This window comes from Schistocerca serialis, chromosome 2, assembly GCF_023864345.2.
Source record: "Schistocerca serialis cubense isolate TAMUIC-IGC-003099 chromosome 2, iqSchSeri2.2, whole genome shotgun sequence".
Lineage (NCBI taxonomy): Eukaryota > Metazoa > Arthropoda > Insecta > Orthoptera > Acrididae > Schistocerca > Schistocerca serialis.
The window spans coordinates 378,001,615-378,019,491 of NC_064639.1; the positions used below are offsets into that span (position 1 = coordinate 378,001,615).

At 42.0% G+C, this 17,877-nt stretch overlaps 1 protein-coding gene across 1 annotated transcript in view; it reads left to right on the forward strand.

Annotated features, from left to right (window-relative positions):
• Positions 1-10,053: 10,053 nt before the first annotated feature.
• The window catches only part of LOC126456007 (postacrosomal sheath WW domain-binding protein-like), a 29,924-nt gene continuing 22,100 nt past the window's right edge, over positions 10,054-17,877 (forward strand). Inside the window, exon 1 of the mRNA XM_050091763.1 lies at positions 10,054-10,116. Within this exon, the coding sequence (XP_049947720.1) occupies positions 10,087-10,116 (30 nt within the window). The 5' untranslated portion in view covers positions 10,054-10,086. The remainder of the gene's footprint in view (positions 10,117-17,877) is intronic.

The following is a 17,877-nucleotide window of genomic DNA, read 5'->3' on the forward strand; positions in this document are numbered from 1 at the left end:
CTACAGATTTGCAACGCTAATTCTTGACCTGTGAAATATTTTTATGTGAGACTGTCACTGTAGCGGAAACTGCTGTCGTAAATATTTCCGTAAGAAAGTTAAGTGACCACCTGCACGTAATGCGTCGCGGGCACCCACCTGAGCGACAGCCGCCCGAAAAAAAAAGCCATTAGCCTTTCAGCGGCACAGGTAGAAAAAAAAAAGGGGGGGGCCATTGTCCGCGCTACTGACATTTCCTTGTTGAAAGCATACTGTGGAGCTCGTAATTTATGATATTTACTGAAATGCCTAATAAAATGACAAGAAATATTTTTACATCTGCACACCTGATTATGACAAGCGTCTTTCTATGAGAGTTGAGAGCTACTGACTTATGAAATGTCACATGACTATTGAATGATATTTGTATGCTTTGGTTTGCGTAATTGCTTATTTCATTTGATACCAGTTTTCCAGCTGTGTTACAGCATTAGTTTTATAAAATAAACTTAGATGCATTTGCTAATGTGAACACTTTCTGTCAACAGATCTATTAAATGATAATTTTGTAATCCACATTCTTTAAAAAAAAGGAGCACTTGGAAAGGAAAGAACAATAAGAAGGGACTAGTAACAGTAACTGGACACATAATTTTCTTTTCAAGTACATGGTAATATTTTTTTTACAATAAGTTGTTGTGGTGCACCACTTTAATTACTTAGACATTAAGATGTGATTATACATTTCCCTTATCTGCATTGTTATCTTTAGTGTACTATTTTTTCTGCTTGAGCTTTGTCATGTATAGATATAAGTTTTATATTTTTTATATTTGCTGCTGCTGTTTGCTAGGCATAGTGCTACTGAATTTTAAATTGTGTTACTCTGTTAAGCTAGTTTTACTACTGACTTATTTTTCTTGCTACTGTACATTGCCTCATATTAGTTGTAATGTTGAATTGCTTGGTAATTTAGATTTACTGTAGCTTGCTTTGCGATTTTCCATTTTTTTTATTGCTGTTTATATTAATTGTTTTATGTGCTGCTGCATTGCCTCGTCCCTTAGTTTAGCATCTGAGCTCAGTAGATTTAAGTTAGCTTAAGAGGGGGTAGACTATATAAGAAACTAACTATTATAAATTTATAAGAAATAGGATACTGTACAGTGGAGAAAAACTATTATTGACAGAGGATGTGAACAAAATACAGAAGGCAGGCTTAGATAGGACTTTTTGGGAATAATGATGAACAAAGGGAGATCTCCATGCAAAATATTGCAGTAAAACAAACCCTGTCCTTTCCCTTTTGTGTTATCCCAATATATGTTTGTGTACCCTTGTGTATTTGTTTTCTTCCTGTCTCTGTGTAGTTTCATAGAATTTTTTCTTCTTTTAATATTAAGCTACATTCACTATGATGAGGAATACTGTTATCCTCGAATATAATTGGCATTAATAATATGTTATTTACTTTGTAAAGACGTTAGACATTATTAATTCCGTTCTGTTTAATGCTCATGTGTGAAGTTGATGTTTCAAAAGTTATTGTGATCTTTTATGTATGTACTCATGTCATAATTCCACTGATGTGTATGTTAGTTCGATTCTTTTGTAAGGCCTGTACTACAAATGTTATCTGTATTATTATGTTCTTTAATGATGTATTTTGTACCTTTGTTATTGTATTTTTATGTTACCAAATTGTAATTGTCACCAGTTCATGATATTATTAACTTGTTAGTTACATTTCACTGCACACGTTTCTGTTGGTCATAGTATATGGACAATATGTGAGAAGTAGGGACTGTTAGTGTTTGCACGTGTGTTAATAATTCTGCAAGGGACTGGATAACAGCATTGCTGGTTCTATGGACAATTCCAAAAACTTTGTGAGTGCACAAGTGGTGGTTATGGACTTGCTATATTGTCTGCAAGACTCTTCGATGGTGATTGTGCACCTGCACATTTGCAACAGATGGCTGCTGGCCGTCTCTACAAGGACTACAGTGGGTCTACATCTTTGATGATCCATCAATATCATTATTTCTACAAGGACTGCAGTGGGTCTGCACCTCTGATGATCCACCAATATCATTATCTCTACAAGGACTACAGTGGGTCTGCATCTATGATGACCCACCAACGCCATTATTTCTACAAGGACTGCAGTGGGTCTGCACCTCTGGTGGCCCACCAATACCACAATCTCTACCAGGACTCCCGTGGGTCTGCTCTGTGATGACTTACCTACCAATACTCTTCAAAACTTCGAATGACTCTGCTGTGGGTTTGCTCCATTGTGGCCCATTACCTGTCAGCATGTCAAGAGTCAGCACTGTCTTTCCGTTGGAAGGACAACACTACTTCTTCAAGACTGCATGGAAATCCACTACTTCTGTGTGCAATTTCTTTTACTAATGAGACTTTGTGAAAAAAAACCTGTAATTACTGTTATGATGAATGATCAGGAATATCTTTATGGACTGTGAGAAAATTTTAGCTTTTGACCAACATTGTATCAATAAGTGTGTGCATTTAATTTCTTTGTTATTGTAATTATGAAAAATTTTATCAAATCATTATTGGCCACTGCCCAAAAAAAATTTGTAAAATTTTTTGTGGGGAGCATGGGGGCTATGTAAGTAGGCTGTTTATGTTTTCTCTATGTAAATAAGGCTGTTTATGTTTTCTCTATGTAAATAGGCTGTTTAGGTTTTTTTATTGGTAACGCCACCTTTGTATAAAAATCACTGGCTGTGCTGTGGGCAGTCTGTGGTTGCTTTGCATTGTTGTAATACTCGCCATTGTAGTGTTAGGCAGCTGGCTGTGAACAGCGCATAGCATTGGCAGTTGGAGGTGAGCCGCCAGCAGTGGTGGATGTGGGGAGAGAGATGGCGGAGTTTTGAAATTTGTCATGAACTGCTATATTTATATATGATGATATCAAGGTAAATACATTGTTTGTTCTCTATTAATATCTTTCATTTGCTAACTATCCCTATCAGTAGTTAGTGCCTTCCATAGTTTGAATCTTTTATTTAGCTGGCAGTAGTGGCGCTCGCTGTATTGCAGTAGCTTGAGCAGCGAAGATTTTTGTGAGGTAAGTGATTTGTGAAAGGTATAGTTTGATGTTAGTCAGGGCCATTCTTTTGTAGGGAATTTTGAAAGTCAGATTGCGTTGCGCTAACAAAATATTGTGTGTCAGTTTAAGCACAGTCATTTATAATTGTTCAAAGGGGACGTTTCAAATGTACTTGTAAACCTGTTACCCTGTCAACTAGATACAGATTGCAGATCCGAAGATGTAGTCTTACCGAACCCGGATTTTGAAAAAGTGCACTAGTTTTATACATTGAAATATCAGTACGCTTTTAATGATCCAGATTCATACGGTGGCGTTTCACGAGCATTGCTTCAGCCAAAGTCGTTTCTCTCTCGTGTTCCAAATTAGCCATTTTGTCCAGCTGCGTTATGGTTTCTCTAAGTGTCACAAAGTCTTCAAATTGAGCACCAAAATCGTCAGCTGATCCGTCATTAATATCGTCGCTGTCCATTGTCACACAAGCAGCGCTAATTTTATTATCAGAAATCATATATTTTCATTTCACAGCCAAGCATTTACCTCATTAATACACATATCTGAACGTCCACGAATTTTACAAATGCTTCAACGAAGTCCGACGTTTCGACGTTGTCGCCAGTTTCTTTATTCATTGTGCAGACTGCTTCAATGATTATTCCTTCAGTGCAGCACTGTTGAAGTTCCATTTCCAAATTCAGCAGCAATGTTTTTCGGCAGTTCTTTTCCATCCATCCTGCGAAGTGTATCTTTTTGTACGTGGACACAACCCACTTTTTTCTCCTTGATATTGTTTTACATTCGCAAAGCCGGCCGGGGTGGCCAAACGGTTCTAGGCGCTACAGTCTGGAACCGCGCGACCGCTACGGTCGCAGGTTCGAATCCTGCCTCGGGCATGGATGTGTGTGATGTCCTTAGGTTAGTTAGGTTTAGGTAGTTCTAATTTCTAGGGGACTGATGACCTCAGAAGCTAAGTTCCATAGTGCTCAGAACCATTTGAACCCTTCTGAACATTCGCAACAAACGTGAGCAACAAAGTACTGCTAGAAAATAAAGTACTTTTAGAAGTAAATTACACAGGATTATGGCTGCCAAAGTAATTTTTACTGAATGTTGCACTATACTTTAGAAAGTGATGCAGATATATGACACTGTCTTTAAAAATAGTTACCTCTTCTCCATAAACAACGGTTGGGAACATTCTACCAATCGTTCAATTTCTCGAAGATAGAAATCCGCTCCCTGACCACGGAGCTATTAAAGGACAGCTGTGTGAACTTTCTCATCGTCAGAAAATCTGTGATTTCTGCTGCGAATCAGTTCCCCGATTGCACGGATACTGTCGTCTCTGGATGATATCGATGGCCTTCCTCCCTGATCAGCATCACGCACGTCTGTGCGGGCTTGGTCAAACTATCGTCACCATTTCACTGTTGCGAAGCGACATTACCTTTGCTCCATATACCGCCACAATTTCACGGTAAATCTGTATGCAGTTTAGATGTTTTGTCCACAAGAATCGTACTGTCCCTTGTACTTAAACTTTCGAGTACGATTACGGTTGCCGCGCCATTTCACATACACACTGTGATGCAGCTGTTATCCGTACCTGCATCTGCAGGAAACCCGGAACTTGTACTCTCTTCTGCCAATGCACCAATCTTGCTGCGCAATGGCCTTACCGTGGGGCGACATGTGTAACTTACTTATTAAGAGACCCGTCGTAAACATCAGTGCCACCGAGTTTAAGGAGATTAGTTTCCACAATCAAGTGAGCGTCCTTCTAGAGGGCACATACACTGAAGAGCCAAGGAATCCGGAACACCTGTCTAAAATCGTGTAGTGCCCCAGCGAGCACTCAGAAGTGCCGCAACACGACCTAACATGGACTCGACTAGTGTCTGAAGTAGTGCTGGAGAAAACTAACACCATGAATCCTGCAAAGCTGTCGTAAATCCGTAATAATACGAGCGGGTGGAGATCTCTTCTGAACAGCACGTTGCAATGCATCCCAGATATGCTCAGTAATGTCCAGGTATGCTCAATAATGTTCATGTCTGGGGAGTGTGGTGGCCAGCGGAAGTGTTTAAAATGTGGAGGCACTCTATAGCATTTCTGGACATGCGAGGTGTCACATTGCTCTGCTGGAATTACCCAAGTCCGTCGGAATGCACAGTGGACATGAGTCGATGCAAGTGATCAGTCAGGATGCTTACCTACGTGTCACCTGTCAGAGTCGTAACTAGACGTATCAGGGGTCCCATATCACTCCAATTGCACACGCCCCACACCATTACAGACCCTCCACCCGTTTGAACAGTCCCCTGCCGACATGCAGAGTCCATGGATTCAGGGGGTTTTCTCCACGTCCATCCGCTCGATACAATATGAATGAGACATGTCTCCAGTCATCAACAGTCCAGTGTCGGTGTTGACGGGCCCAGGCGAGGCGTAAGGCTTTGTGTGGTGCAATCATCAATGGCACACGTTTGAGCCTTCGGCTCCGAAAGCCCATATCGATGATGCTTCGTTGAATGGTTCGCGCATTGGCACTTCTTGATGGCCCAGCATTGAAATCTGCAGCAATTTTCGGAAGGGTTGCACTTCTGTCATGTTGAACGATTCTCTGCAGTCGTCGTTGGTACCGTTCTTGTAGGATCTTTTTCCGGCCACAGCAGTGTCGGAGATTTGATGCTTTACCGGATTCCTGATATATATACACTCGTGAAATGGGCGTACGAGAAAATCCACACTTTATCGCTACCTCGTAGATGCTGCGTCCCATCGCTCGTGCACCGACTGTAACACCATGTTCAAACTCACTTAAATCTTGATAACCTGCCATTGAAGCAGCAGTAAGCGATCTAACAACTTCGTTTTTTTTTTTTTCCTTTATTGAGTCTCGATTCCCCCGAAGGGGACGGGCTGCCAGCAGCTTAGTACACCGCTCTTCAGCCTACAGATTTTTAAAACAGAAGAAGAAGATAATAAACAATAAAAACAGGCGATAAAAACGGTGACTTAAATTGTAAACTGCGCCAGACTTCTTGTCTTATATGAAGGGCTTATTTTAATAGTGGTACAAGTCCTTTACCTCCACTTTTCTGGCTATAATGCTTCTGCAATTAATGATCCAAACAAACAGAAAGAAAGGTTCATCTCTAGCAAGAAGCCATATGCTTGGATATTTCCGGTATCTCAACTGTAGATTTTTCAGCGCTCATTTAACCTGAAGACTCTGTATCTCACAATGAACAAAAATGGACTTTTACCACTATTGAAATAAGCCCTTCATATAGGAGTTGCCGACCACAGCGCCGTACTCTGCCTGTTTACATATCTCTGTATTTGAATACGTATGCCTATTCTAGTTTCAATGTAATACAGTAGTGCACCGATTATCCGAATGTCGGTCAACCGACCGACTTCCCAACTGAACTGTTGCTCGCTCGTGCGCGTCCCCTCAAGCATCAATGCCGAGACGCCGCATAAAATAAACTTGTGATATAAAATGCCTAAACGTAAACGTTTTGGCCTTTCAATGAGAGATAAATACGATAGTAATTAAAGATTAGAGGAAGGTGAATCTGCAACCAAGTTATTTAATGAGTACAAGGTTGGTAAGTGGATAATTATGGACATAAAAAGACAAAAGACGTGCAACACAAATTTTATAACTAAGCTTGATTCTGCTGATGGATGGAGAAGTCAGGAAACTACGAAGCTCGTCACAAGCACGGATCTAGGTGATTCTGTTTACAATAGGTTTACACGAAAATGATCACAAGAAGAATCTTTCCCTAGTCCCATTCCGTGTGAAAGAGCAATTCAGTTTAATGAAAATCTTGGAGGGCCGTTGAATTTTAACGCAAACATGGCCTGGTTGGAATGCTTTAAGACAGGACACGGCATTCGCGAGCTTCAAATATAAGGAGAAAAACTTTCTGCTGATTCTTTGACAGCTCATTCTTCCAAAAATAAACTAAGGGAAATATTGAGTGAAGAAGATTATGCTCTCGAAAACGTTTACAATAGCTGATGAAACTGGGCTAAATTCGAAAGTTTTGCCAAGAAAAACTCTTTTGAAACAGCAACTCCTTCTCCTATAATAGACAAAGATGGTATTGCTGCTTTAGCTTGTGGTAAAGGTAGTTGTAGCCACCGAATGTCTGAGCTCCTCATTGGTAAAAGTAAGCAACCGCGTTGTTTAAAGTACTGTAATATGTCTCCGATTGCTATTGTTTACATCTCGTAAAAGACAGCCTGGATGGATAGTACGATTTTAACTGGATGCCTTATGGAGTTTTTTGTACCCTCTGTGATTCATCAGTTAAAGAATAGAAAAGGAGAGAAAACATTATTGCTCTTCGACACCACACCAACTCATCCATAATAAACGAAAAGGACAGTTTCATGAAAGTGGTGTTTCTCCGACCTAACGTAATCTCGTTGTGAGTTTTCAATTGGCATTGCAGAAACGAATTGTTATGTAAGCTGTTGTTAAAAAGAGGAGGAAGAAGAAAGTTTGTTGAAAAAATCATAAAAGTATTGATTTGAAAAATGCATCCTACATGATCGGAGCAACGTAGGACAGTATAGATTGTAACGGAACATAATTTGAAAAAATCTAGGACATATATTTGGGATGGTGGAAAGTTCTCAAAGTCTAATAGAAAATGGCGAACAGAATGATATGCCTCAAGTGCTTAACATGTTAAAAGAAGTTATTCGTCATGCACGTTATGAGGAAGACGTTCAACAAAGGATGACTGCCTACGCTGGAGACCCAGGGCACCAAATCATGCAGGATACCGAAATTTTAAACCTCATCACAGATGAAGCCGATGCCGCCAGCATCTCATCAATTAGCGGTCCAGAAAACGAACATGAAAATATACCGGCTGCTTCTGAAGGTTCTACTTGTTTGAATATTGCCTTGCGATGGTTTAAAGCTCAAGATGATATCGACCAGTATCAGCTATGTGCCCTAAAAAAAGTTTATGACTTAGCTGCTCGTAAAGGGGTATACTTGCTTAAACAGACCAAAATTCGTGAATTTTTCACGTTAACTCTGTACATTTGTACTGTACATGCAAAATACATGACATATTTTTGGTTTCTGAGGTTGTAATGCATACAGTGCCGCTGTACTTTTCTTTGTAATTATAAAGGAGAGTGATGTTATTATGAATGTATGTATTTTTTTACTATTAAAAACAGTCTTGATCATGACTGATTTATCTAGGTGACCGGTTTCGACCACTACTGTGGTCATCTTCAGACCTATAAGTTGTATACAAAGCTTTAATTAGAGTAGTGATTCTCCAACAGAAAAAGGTTCCTACTCAGTGGTAATTCATCGTTTTATAGCTTTATAACTTTATGTATTTTCTTTAATGTATGTAGCCCTCTAATTAAAGCTTTCTACACAACTTGTAGGTCTGAAGATGACCACAGTAGTGGTCGAAACCTGTCACCTTGATAAATAAATCGTGATCAAGACTGTTTTTAATAGTAAATATTTGTAAGACATTGATCACTGCCTCTCCCATAATGTATTCAAAAGTAAATATGTATTTTTATTGCTAAATTGGTAATTAAAAGTATACAGTTCGATTATCCGAATAAAGAGGTTTTCCGAACACCAATGTCGCAGAATTAGTTCGGATAATCGATGTTATACTGTAACTATTTTACATTTAAGTAAAAGTCAATACTACATACGTATGGGTCCGATGAAGTTAATTTTAAAGATGGTGGTTGTCGGTTGTTGCCGTTATGGTTTCCGGATTATTGATTGCCGGCCGAAGTGGCCGCGCGGTTCTGGCGCTGCAGTCTGGAACCGCGAGACCGCTACGGTCGCAGGTTCGAATCCTGCCTCGGGCACGGGTGTGTGTGATGTCCTTAGGTTGGTTAGGTTTAACTAGTTCTAAGTTCTAGGGGACTAATGACCTCAGCAGTTGAGTTCCATAGTGCTCAGAGCCATTTGAACTATTTTGAGTATTGATTACTGTACTGTTACTGCATATAAAAGAGAAAATTTGGACTAATGAGGGCCGGATAAACGAGATTTCACTGTATTGCAAATTTGGGTGCATATATTCCAAGGAAAGCGTTTCTGAAAAAGAGAAATTTGTTAACATCGAGTACAGGTTTAAGTGTCAAGAAGTCATTTCTGAAAGTATTTGTGTGGAGTGTAGCCATGTATGGAAGTGAAACATGGACGATGAATGGTTTGGACAAGAAGAGAATAGAAGCTTTCGAAATGTGGTGCTACAGAAGAATGCTGAAGATTATATGGTTAGATCATATAACTAATGAGGAGATATTGAATAGGATTGGGGAGAAGAGAAGTCTGTGGCACAACTTGACTAGAAGAAGGGATCGGTTGTTAGGACATGTTCTGAGGCATAAAGGGATCACCAATTTAGTGTTGGAGGGCAGCGTGGAGAGTAAAAATTGTAGAGGGAGACCAAGAGATGAATACACTAAGCAGATTCTGAAGGATGTAGGTTGCAGTAGGTACTGGGAGATGAAGAAGCTTGCACAGGATAGAGTAGCGTTGACAGCTGCATCAAACGAGTCTCTGGACTGAAGACCACAAAAACCGAAAAGAGCCCCTGCCGGTCCTTGCTATAGAGATGAGCGCCCGGTCACGTTTCCCAGCGCGTACAGTGCCAGCCAGCATCCATATCGGGTGGTCGCGAATTCTCCAGGCCACACCTCGCCGTGCGCTATCTGGATGTGGATCTGGAACTACATGCGCCCCTGGCTCCTGTGGAGAGGCCCCTGACCTGCGTCTGCGCTGTGAAGGTCGCTGCTTTCTCCGCAGAGTGGCGATTTCTCGGCCGGTGAGTCCGAGTGCCAGCAGTGTGGCGGTAAAAGCGCTGTTTCCCTTTCTGCGCCAGTGGAGCAGGGCGCGTGTTTCGCACCTATATAAACCGCGTCCAAGGCCGGGGCAAACGTCACAAGGGCACGCGACCGCACTCCGCAGAACGACCACTCGCAGTACTCAACTCGTCTTCAGTATGGCCTGCAGAGGAACCGCCGTGGTACTGGTGAGTAGGCGGCTGCACTTGCATTCCCATTAAACACAGTTGAAAACAGCTACGTACAATGCTAAAAGCCTTGACCTCGATCCTCGGATGAAAATTATTTTACTGGCAGTTAATGTGACGTTGTCACCTCCACAAGATACAAAAAGATGCCCTTCTATAATTCTTCTTTCTCTTAGACTGAATATTAAAGGTTCGTTCTATAAAGGGGCAGTAAAATAAAAACCGAACACCCGCCACAATGGGGTGATGGAATGGTGCCATTCAAGTCCTGTTTCGTAGGACGCAGTCAGCAGCTGATGGGTCCACAACCGCACCCACTTCCTCGTCCGACTGAAACCGTCGTCCAAGAACGTCTTTCTCCAGGTCGACAACGAACTGAAAATCACTAGGTGAACGATCCGGGCTGTACGGGAGATGTTGCGGTGTTTTACAACCAAATCGCTGAAGCGTAGCCTTCGTTCGTGTGGGGGCGGCTTGTCGTGTAACGGGATGAGTCCGTCCGACAGTATTCCTGGCCATTTTGACTTTATCGTTTGTCGCAGTTTCTGCTTAGTGTCTTCATAGCGCTGCGCATTGATCGTGGTTCCACGCTCGAGGAATTCGATCAGCAGAGGACCCTGGTAGTCGAAGTTACACGATAACGCCTGCCCTACCAACTGGAAGAAGTCTACGCTTCAGAGATTTCGTTGGGAACCACTGCAACATTTTCAGTACAGGCCGAATCGTTCTTGGTGTGATTTTCACGTCTTTGGCGACCTGAAGAAAGACGTGAGTGGGCGTCGGTTTCAGTCAGAGGAGAAGTACAAGAGTGGGTGCGGTTGTGGATCCGTCAGCGGCCGACTTGGTTCTACGAAACAAGAACTGATCCTCTCGTCTCCCAGTGGGATAAATGTCTTATCGAGTGTGGTGATTGCATGATGCTTGGTGGTGAATTCCTATGGGACCAAACTGCTGAGGTCATCGGTCCCTAGTCTTACACACTACTAAATCTAACTCAAACTAACTTAAGCTAGGGACAACACACACACCCATGGGCGAGAGAGGACTCGAACCTCCGACGCGGGGACCACGCGAACCGTACAAGGAACCCTTGACCACGCGCCTGCCCTCGTGGCCTGTGGTGATTACTTCTGAATGGATCCATTCTATGGTCCCGTTGTGGTAGTTTTCATTTGACAGCCCAACATATTTGATTAGTAGCAAGAAGAAAAAGCGGAATTATCTTAACAGCATGAGCTAAGGACGAAACTGGCGTAGTCAGTGACCTCAGGCTCGTTGCTAACATGTCGATGCACGGCTGCGAGAAGAAATATCGGTATTTAAAATGTCTGTATGGGCTTTGCATCGCAACGATTCTTAAGAAGGTATCGGGCTTCATGTGAAGAATTTAGAATAAATTCATTTTCTGTTATTGAACATACGATGTGCATTTAAGGCTGCTGCAATGGCGTCCGATCAATACGATCGCCATATTAGAAACTTGCAGCTTAACTCGACGCTCAACAGAACAAAATGCTGCAAAAAATATTTTAAAAAACTATCTTCGGGCAAGGAACTGTGATAACATTAAATAAAAGCACCATATCTTTCAAGGGCATATTATTAATCGAAGAAGTACAAAGGTAATAATGTTGCCACCTTATTCTAGCCGTTCGAACAGAAAGAGCGCTAAAAAAGCTGAATCCGATACCGCAGGTGTCTTTCAAACGAACTCCAAACGATTATCCAAGGTTTGTATACTGCACAAACGTTTACGTAACTATTACACATTTACAAACATCTCTTTACTGTAACAAACAACAATAGACAGACGATACTTGGTCTTGGGTATAATTTAACCATTCTCACAAAGCCGAATCAAAGCGGATCTTCGGTGAAATAATTCTTCCGTGAAATAATGGTTGCCATAAATCCCCTTAATGGATGAAAATTGTTAAACTACTGCAGAAACTGCAATAGCTCTTGAGAAAAGGAATAAAGGAAGAAATATTCTATTTAAAATACTTTCTAAGACAAAAAAAGACGCACCACGAAGAAATTATCCGAATGGGTCGGAAATCGGTAGATGTGATGTACTTGTACAACCGAACAAATCTGAGAGTAGCACTGGCAACCTATTTCCTCAATTATTTTCTGGATGTTTTCCAATTCCTGTGTTTTTCTACAGTTCCTCTAGTACCGTGGAAGTTATAGCCCTGATGTCTTAACAGATGTCCTATCATACTTTCCCTTCTTCTTGTCAGTGTTTTCCATATATCGTACTCTTTCCTCGCCGTTTCTGCGCCGAACCTTCTCATTCCTTATTTTATCAGTCCACGTAATATTCAACATTCTTCTGCAGCACTACCTCTCAAAAGTTTCGATCCCCATCTTTTCAGGTTTTCCCACAGTCCATGTTTCACTACCATACAATGCTGTGCTCCAAACGTATATTCTCAGAAATTTCTTCCCCAATTTAAGGCCTATGTTTGATGCTAGTATTCTTCTCTTGGAGCTGTAGACCACATGGGCATTATTGCGGACCCCTGTCTTCCCCGACGGCGGCAGCATCTTCCAGGAGAGTACTTATCCGTATCGCAAAGCCAGAATCGTATTACAGTGGTGTGAAGAGCATAACAGTAAATTCACACTCATGTCCAAACTCGACTGATCTGAACCCAGTGGAACATATCTGGGAACGCTATTGGGAGCCATTTGCGGACCCACAAACCATAGGCCGGAAATTTAGGGGAACTGCCTGATCTTTGCGTAGATAACAGGTGCTACGTACCTCCGGAAACCTACTTAGGACTTGTCGAATCTGCGTTCCAATGGTAGACCAACACGATATTAGCCAAGTGGCTGTAATATTTTTTCTTGTCATTGTAGCAGGCCATGATTGAAAAAAAAAACTAAGTGAGTATTTCTCTTAGAGCAGTACAGTTTAAATGATACAAGATTAAGATAAAGTCAGCCACATCCAGGATAGCTAGCGTATATACAATTCCGGAAGTTTAGAATCCTTAACAGCAATTACGACATGAAGGGAGACGTTGGCTCGAAACAAAGAACGTCAAAGCTCTGCAGCAGAGCGATAGGGGACGTTTATCAAATTCGTTATCAAAGTGTGACCCCGATGAAAAAACGAAAATAGCTACAACCCAAAAAAACAAAAACTCAAGCTTTTCTTTGAAATGACCTGGGCTGCAATAGCGGCGTGGCTGTCGGAAATCTAGGAAGACTGAACTCGCCTGCTCATGTGCATCTACTGTTCACAATACATCGTATAGGAATGAAACAAGTTGTGTTCTACGCGAGTGGTTTTTTCCTGAATCCGTGCTGATTCTTTGAGACACGCGTCTATTCCTCCAGGAACGTCATTATGTATTAACTTAAAATGTGCTCTAGGATGATGCAAGAGACAAACGTCAGTGATCTTGGTATTTAAATTTGTGCATACTTTCTTTTGCTCTTTTCATGAACAGGAGAAACCATCAATCTTTTTCAAGTCACGCGATGCTATTAGCTGCCCAAGAGATTCTCCGTAAACATGAGTTAGGTAAATGGCGAAATTCACACTGTATTTAATATGAATCCCGTCAAGCTCTGGTATCTTGTTCACTTTGAACCACCTTAAATGTAAAATGAGATTTTCACTCTGCAGCGGAGTGTGCGCTGATATGAAACTTCCTGACAGGTTAAAACTGTGTGCCTGACCGAGACTCGAACTCGAGACCTTTGCCTTTCGCGGGCAAGTGCTCTACCATCTGAGTTACCCAAGCACGACTCACGCCCCGTCCTCACAGCTTTACTTCTGCCAGTACCTCGTCTCCTACCTTCCAAACTTTACAGAAGCTCTCATGCGAAGTTTGGGAGGTAGGTAAATTCTTAGTACTGTCAAGAGAAGAAAGCTCGAAATCATTGTCCATATAATGCGCAAGAACAAATACAACTTGCGCGACTAATACTTCAAGGAAACGTTGACGGCAGACGTGGTCCAAGACGTAGAAGATTATCATCGCTGAAAAACTTCAGCCAGTGCTTTCGATTGAGCACAGAATCGCTCTTCGGACAAGTCACGGAAAACAAGAATTCGCTAGGGCTGCATTCCACACTCCATATTACTTTTTACAGTCTATTCTGTAAAGATTTTCCGATATTCACTCAAGCGCCAGAGAAACTTGCATAGGCATATTCAAATGCAGAGATATGTAAACAGGCAGAATACGGCGCCGCGGTCGGCAACGCCTATACAAGACACCAAGTCTGGCGCAGTTGTTAGATCGGTTACTGTTGCTACATTGACAGGTTATCAAGATTTAAGTGAGTTTGAAAGAAGTGTTATAGTCGGCGCACGAGCGATGGGACACAGCATCTCCGAGGTAGCGATGAAGTGGGGATTTTCTCGTGCGCCCATTTCACGAGTGTACCGTGAATATCAGGAATCCGGTAAAACATCAAATCTCCGACATCGCTGCGGCCGGAAGAAGATCCTGCAAGAACGGGATCAACAACGACCGAAGAGAACCGTTCAATGTGAAAGAAGTGGAACCCTTACGAAAATTGCTGCAGATTTCAGTGCTGGGCCATCGACAAGAGCGTACGAACCATTCAACGAAACATCATCGATATGGGGTTTCGGAGCGGAAGACCCACTCTCGTACACTTGATGACAGCACGACATAAGGCTTTAGGCCTCGCCTGGGACCCGTCAACACCGAAATTGGGCAGTTCATGACTGGAAACATGTTGCCTGGTCGGATGAGTCTCGTTTCAAGTTGTATCGAGCGGATGTACGTGTACGGATATGAAGACAACCTCAAGAATCCATGTACCCTGCATGTCAGAAGGCGACTGTTTGAGCTGATGGAGGCTCTGTAATGGTGTGGGGAGTCTGCAGTTGGAGTGATATGGGACCACTGATCCGTCTAGATACGACCCTAACAGGTAACACGTACGTAAGCATCCTGTCTGGTCACCTGCATCTATTCATGTCCATTGTGCATTGGCACGAACCTGGGCAATCCCAGCAGGACAAAGCGACACCCCACACGTCTACGATTGCTACAGAGTAGCTCCAAGAACACTTCCGTGAGTTTAAACACTTCCACTGGCTACCAAACTCCCCAAACACGAACATTATTGAGCATATCTGGAATGCCTTGCAGCGTGCTGTTCAGAAGAGATCTCCACCCCCTCGTACTCTTACGGATTTATGGACAGCCCTGCAGGATTCGTGGTGTCAAATCCCTCTAGCACTACTTCAGACATTAGTCGATTCCATGCCACGTCGTGTTGCTGCACTTCTGTGTGCTCGCGGGGGCCCCACACGATATTAGGCAGACGTACGTTTCTTTGCCTCTTCAGTGTACTTTAGATGAGAATTTTCAAGGAGTGGTGGTTACTGGAATTATCATCAATAAACTCAGATATGCTGATGACACTGTCTTACCTGCATCCATGCTGAAAGATCTGCAAGAACTACTTAATACAGTTACCAACTAAACTTGCTACTGATCGCCATGTTGTTGAAGGATGAGGTGCCCAAGAGCGAGCAAAGGCACAGTAAGTTTAATCGGAGTAATTTAACTTCAGTTGTCGGAAACTATGTCGATTCACCGTCAGTACAAAACATATTGGACATCAGCCTGGAGTTTAAACATAACACGTCGTCATGATTGCTGGTACACATAATAAATACCAAAAATTAACATTTTACTGCGAGAATAGGACGTGCGTTGAAATAAACATTTACGACAGTTTTAAATTGCTCGCCTTGAGTAGAATCTCCAGCGGTGCAGGAGAATCAGCGGCGGCGGAATATCAACGCTGGTGTCGATACACGTCGAACAAAACATCGGCTTTAATCTGAATACACGTACGAAGTACTTATTGACATAAACTAGATTTCATATTATTAGTCTGGGATACATCGTTTCAGAATTTAAAAATAGTCTCCATCTCCCGGTTCGGATCAGGGCTTTCGGGAGGTTTCCCTTGGTTCTAAGGCAAATGCCAGCACAGAAAATCCCCTGCCAAATATTACCGACTGCCGCTCCCTCTGTACCACTACCAGGTCGTCTGATATTTGGCCGGAACCCCGACTCTTCAGTAATTCACTCCACAACCCGTTCTAACTTTAGGGGTAGGAAATGATAAATATTATTAAATAAGCAAGTGAGAAAGAAAGCAATATGAGTGGTGCTCTACGATAACCTAACCTGTCATACTTGACAAATTCAAGGAATATTTCGAAGTCAATCATACAAAACAGGGGATATAGGCCGAAAGTTGTAGATGTCTCTCTCGCCATACATCGTAAGTATACGATTATGAACATGTTTTGAACGGTAAATTGACCATTTTGTATCTTAGACACCCAAGGCATAAGTCCACTTATTGTTTTTCCAAGGTATCCTACTCTCTCGATGAAATTTAGATATATTTCAAAGGAGATCCGTTTTCTCGTAAAGCCATATGTTCCAATAACACTGAAGAACTTAAGTTGCTACGATACAATTCTGCCTTATTCCTTAAAGCTTTAATATCTCGTTTCGTGTTTTCCTCCAGTTCTGCGCACTTATATTTTCATGGTGCTTTTCACTAAATAATTATTGATTCCTTTCTGGGCCGTAGATAGTTAAATGATTTGTCCAAGAATTAGATACTCTTTCACCCATCACAGTACCATTAACTTAAAATTGGCAAAATGGTGATTTGAAACTTTACCAACAAAAATATTCGACGATAAATGAAGCAATTCTTTGCGAGTGTTGTCATCAAAATCGTTGATGCCGCTCGAGCAAATCCTACGGAACGAATAGATTTCGTAGTATTGCATCTTTTCTCGACTCACCAGTATAGATTATGGATTTACATGAAGACCGCACCTTTACGAAGCACTCTGCACGGGAAAGTTCATATGCTCTCCACCACTCAAGCCATTAGGAATGTAAATGCGCTTAAATCTCATGAGTGCACATAGGTAAGTGGCTATGCGGTTAAACCCTGAGCCTTACATGCAATCCCAATTAATGAAGCACTAGTTTCTGAGTAAGCTCTACAGCCATTTCCGTCCGTTGTCTTCCTCTAATCTTAAGAGTGTGCTTTCAATATCCCAGCGCAGGCCTCAGCAGGATATTAGAGTCAACAAAATGTCATAAACTTGCCCGTCAACCAACATCTGGCATTTCTGACTTGTTCGTTTACCAAGGTAATTGGTAACTTTGCATATGGGTTAATCTATATATGCTGACTGTCGTGACAATGTGGAAAAACTGCAGTATTTTACTACAGAGGCCCTAGCGGATGTTATTTATCTTTGCCTGTCTACAGTTGAACTGTGGGACATAAAAATGCGTCAACTATACTACATTTATGTTGTTATTCCACAAGTAACCGCATGGTGTGTAGCAGAGGATAGTGGTGCAACAAAGTCACATTTCTTATTTTGCCCTCGAGGTCATAATATGACTTATACACTGGAGGAATAGATATGTCTCTTGATTCCTACCTATAAGTAGGCTACCGTGATTTTGAGAGTCAGGCTGCCTTAGCACCAGAGCAACCGTCAACATGCTGCCATCCAACAGAACTTTCGTCCATGTATAGGAAACATTCACACAGCGCAGTATCAGGCAACACTGACCAGCGACAGAAACAAAATTCCCGAGGAAGTTCTGTCACCAGTGAGGTATCGTGTGGAAAGGATACAGAACTGTTACAACACTGGGAGCAGTGGCATGGTTAACATTAACTTGGGGAACTATCACTGACAAAATT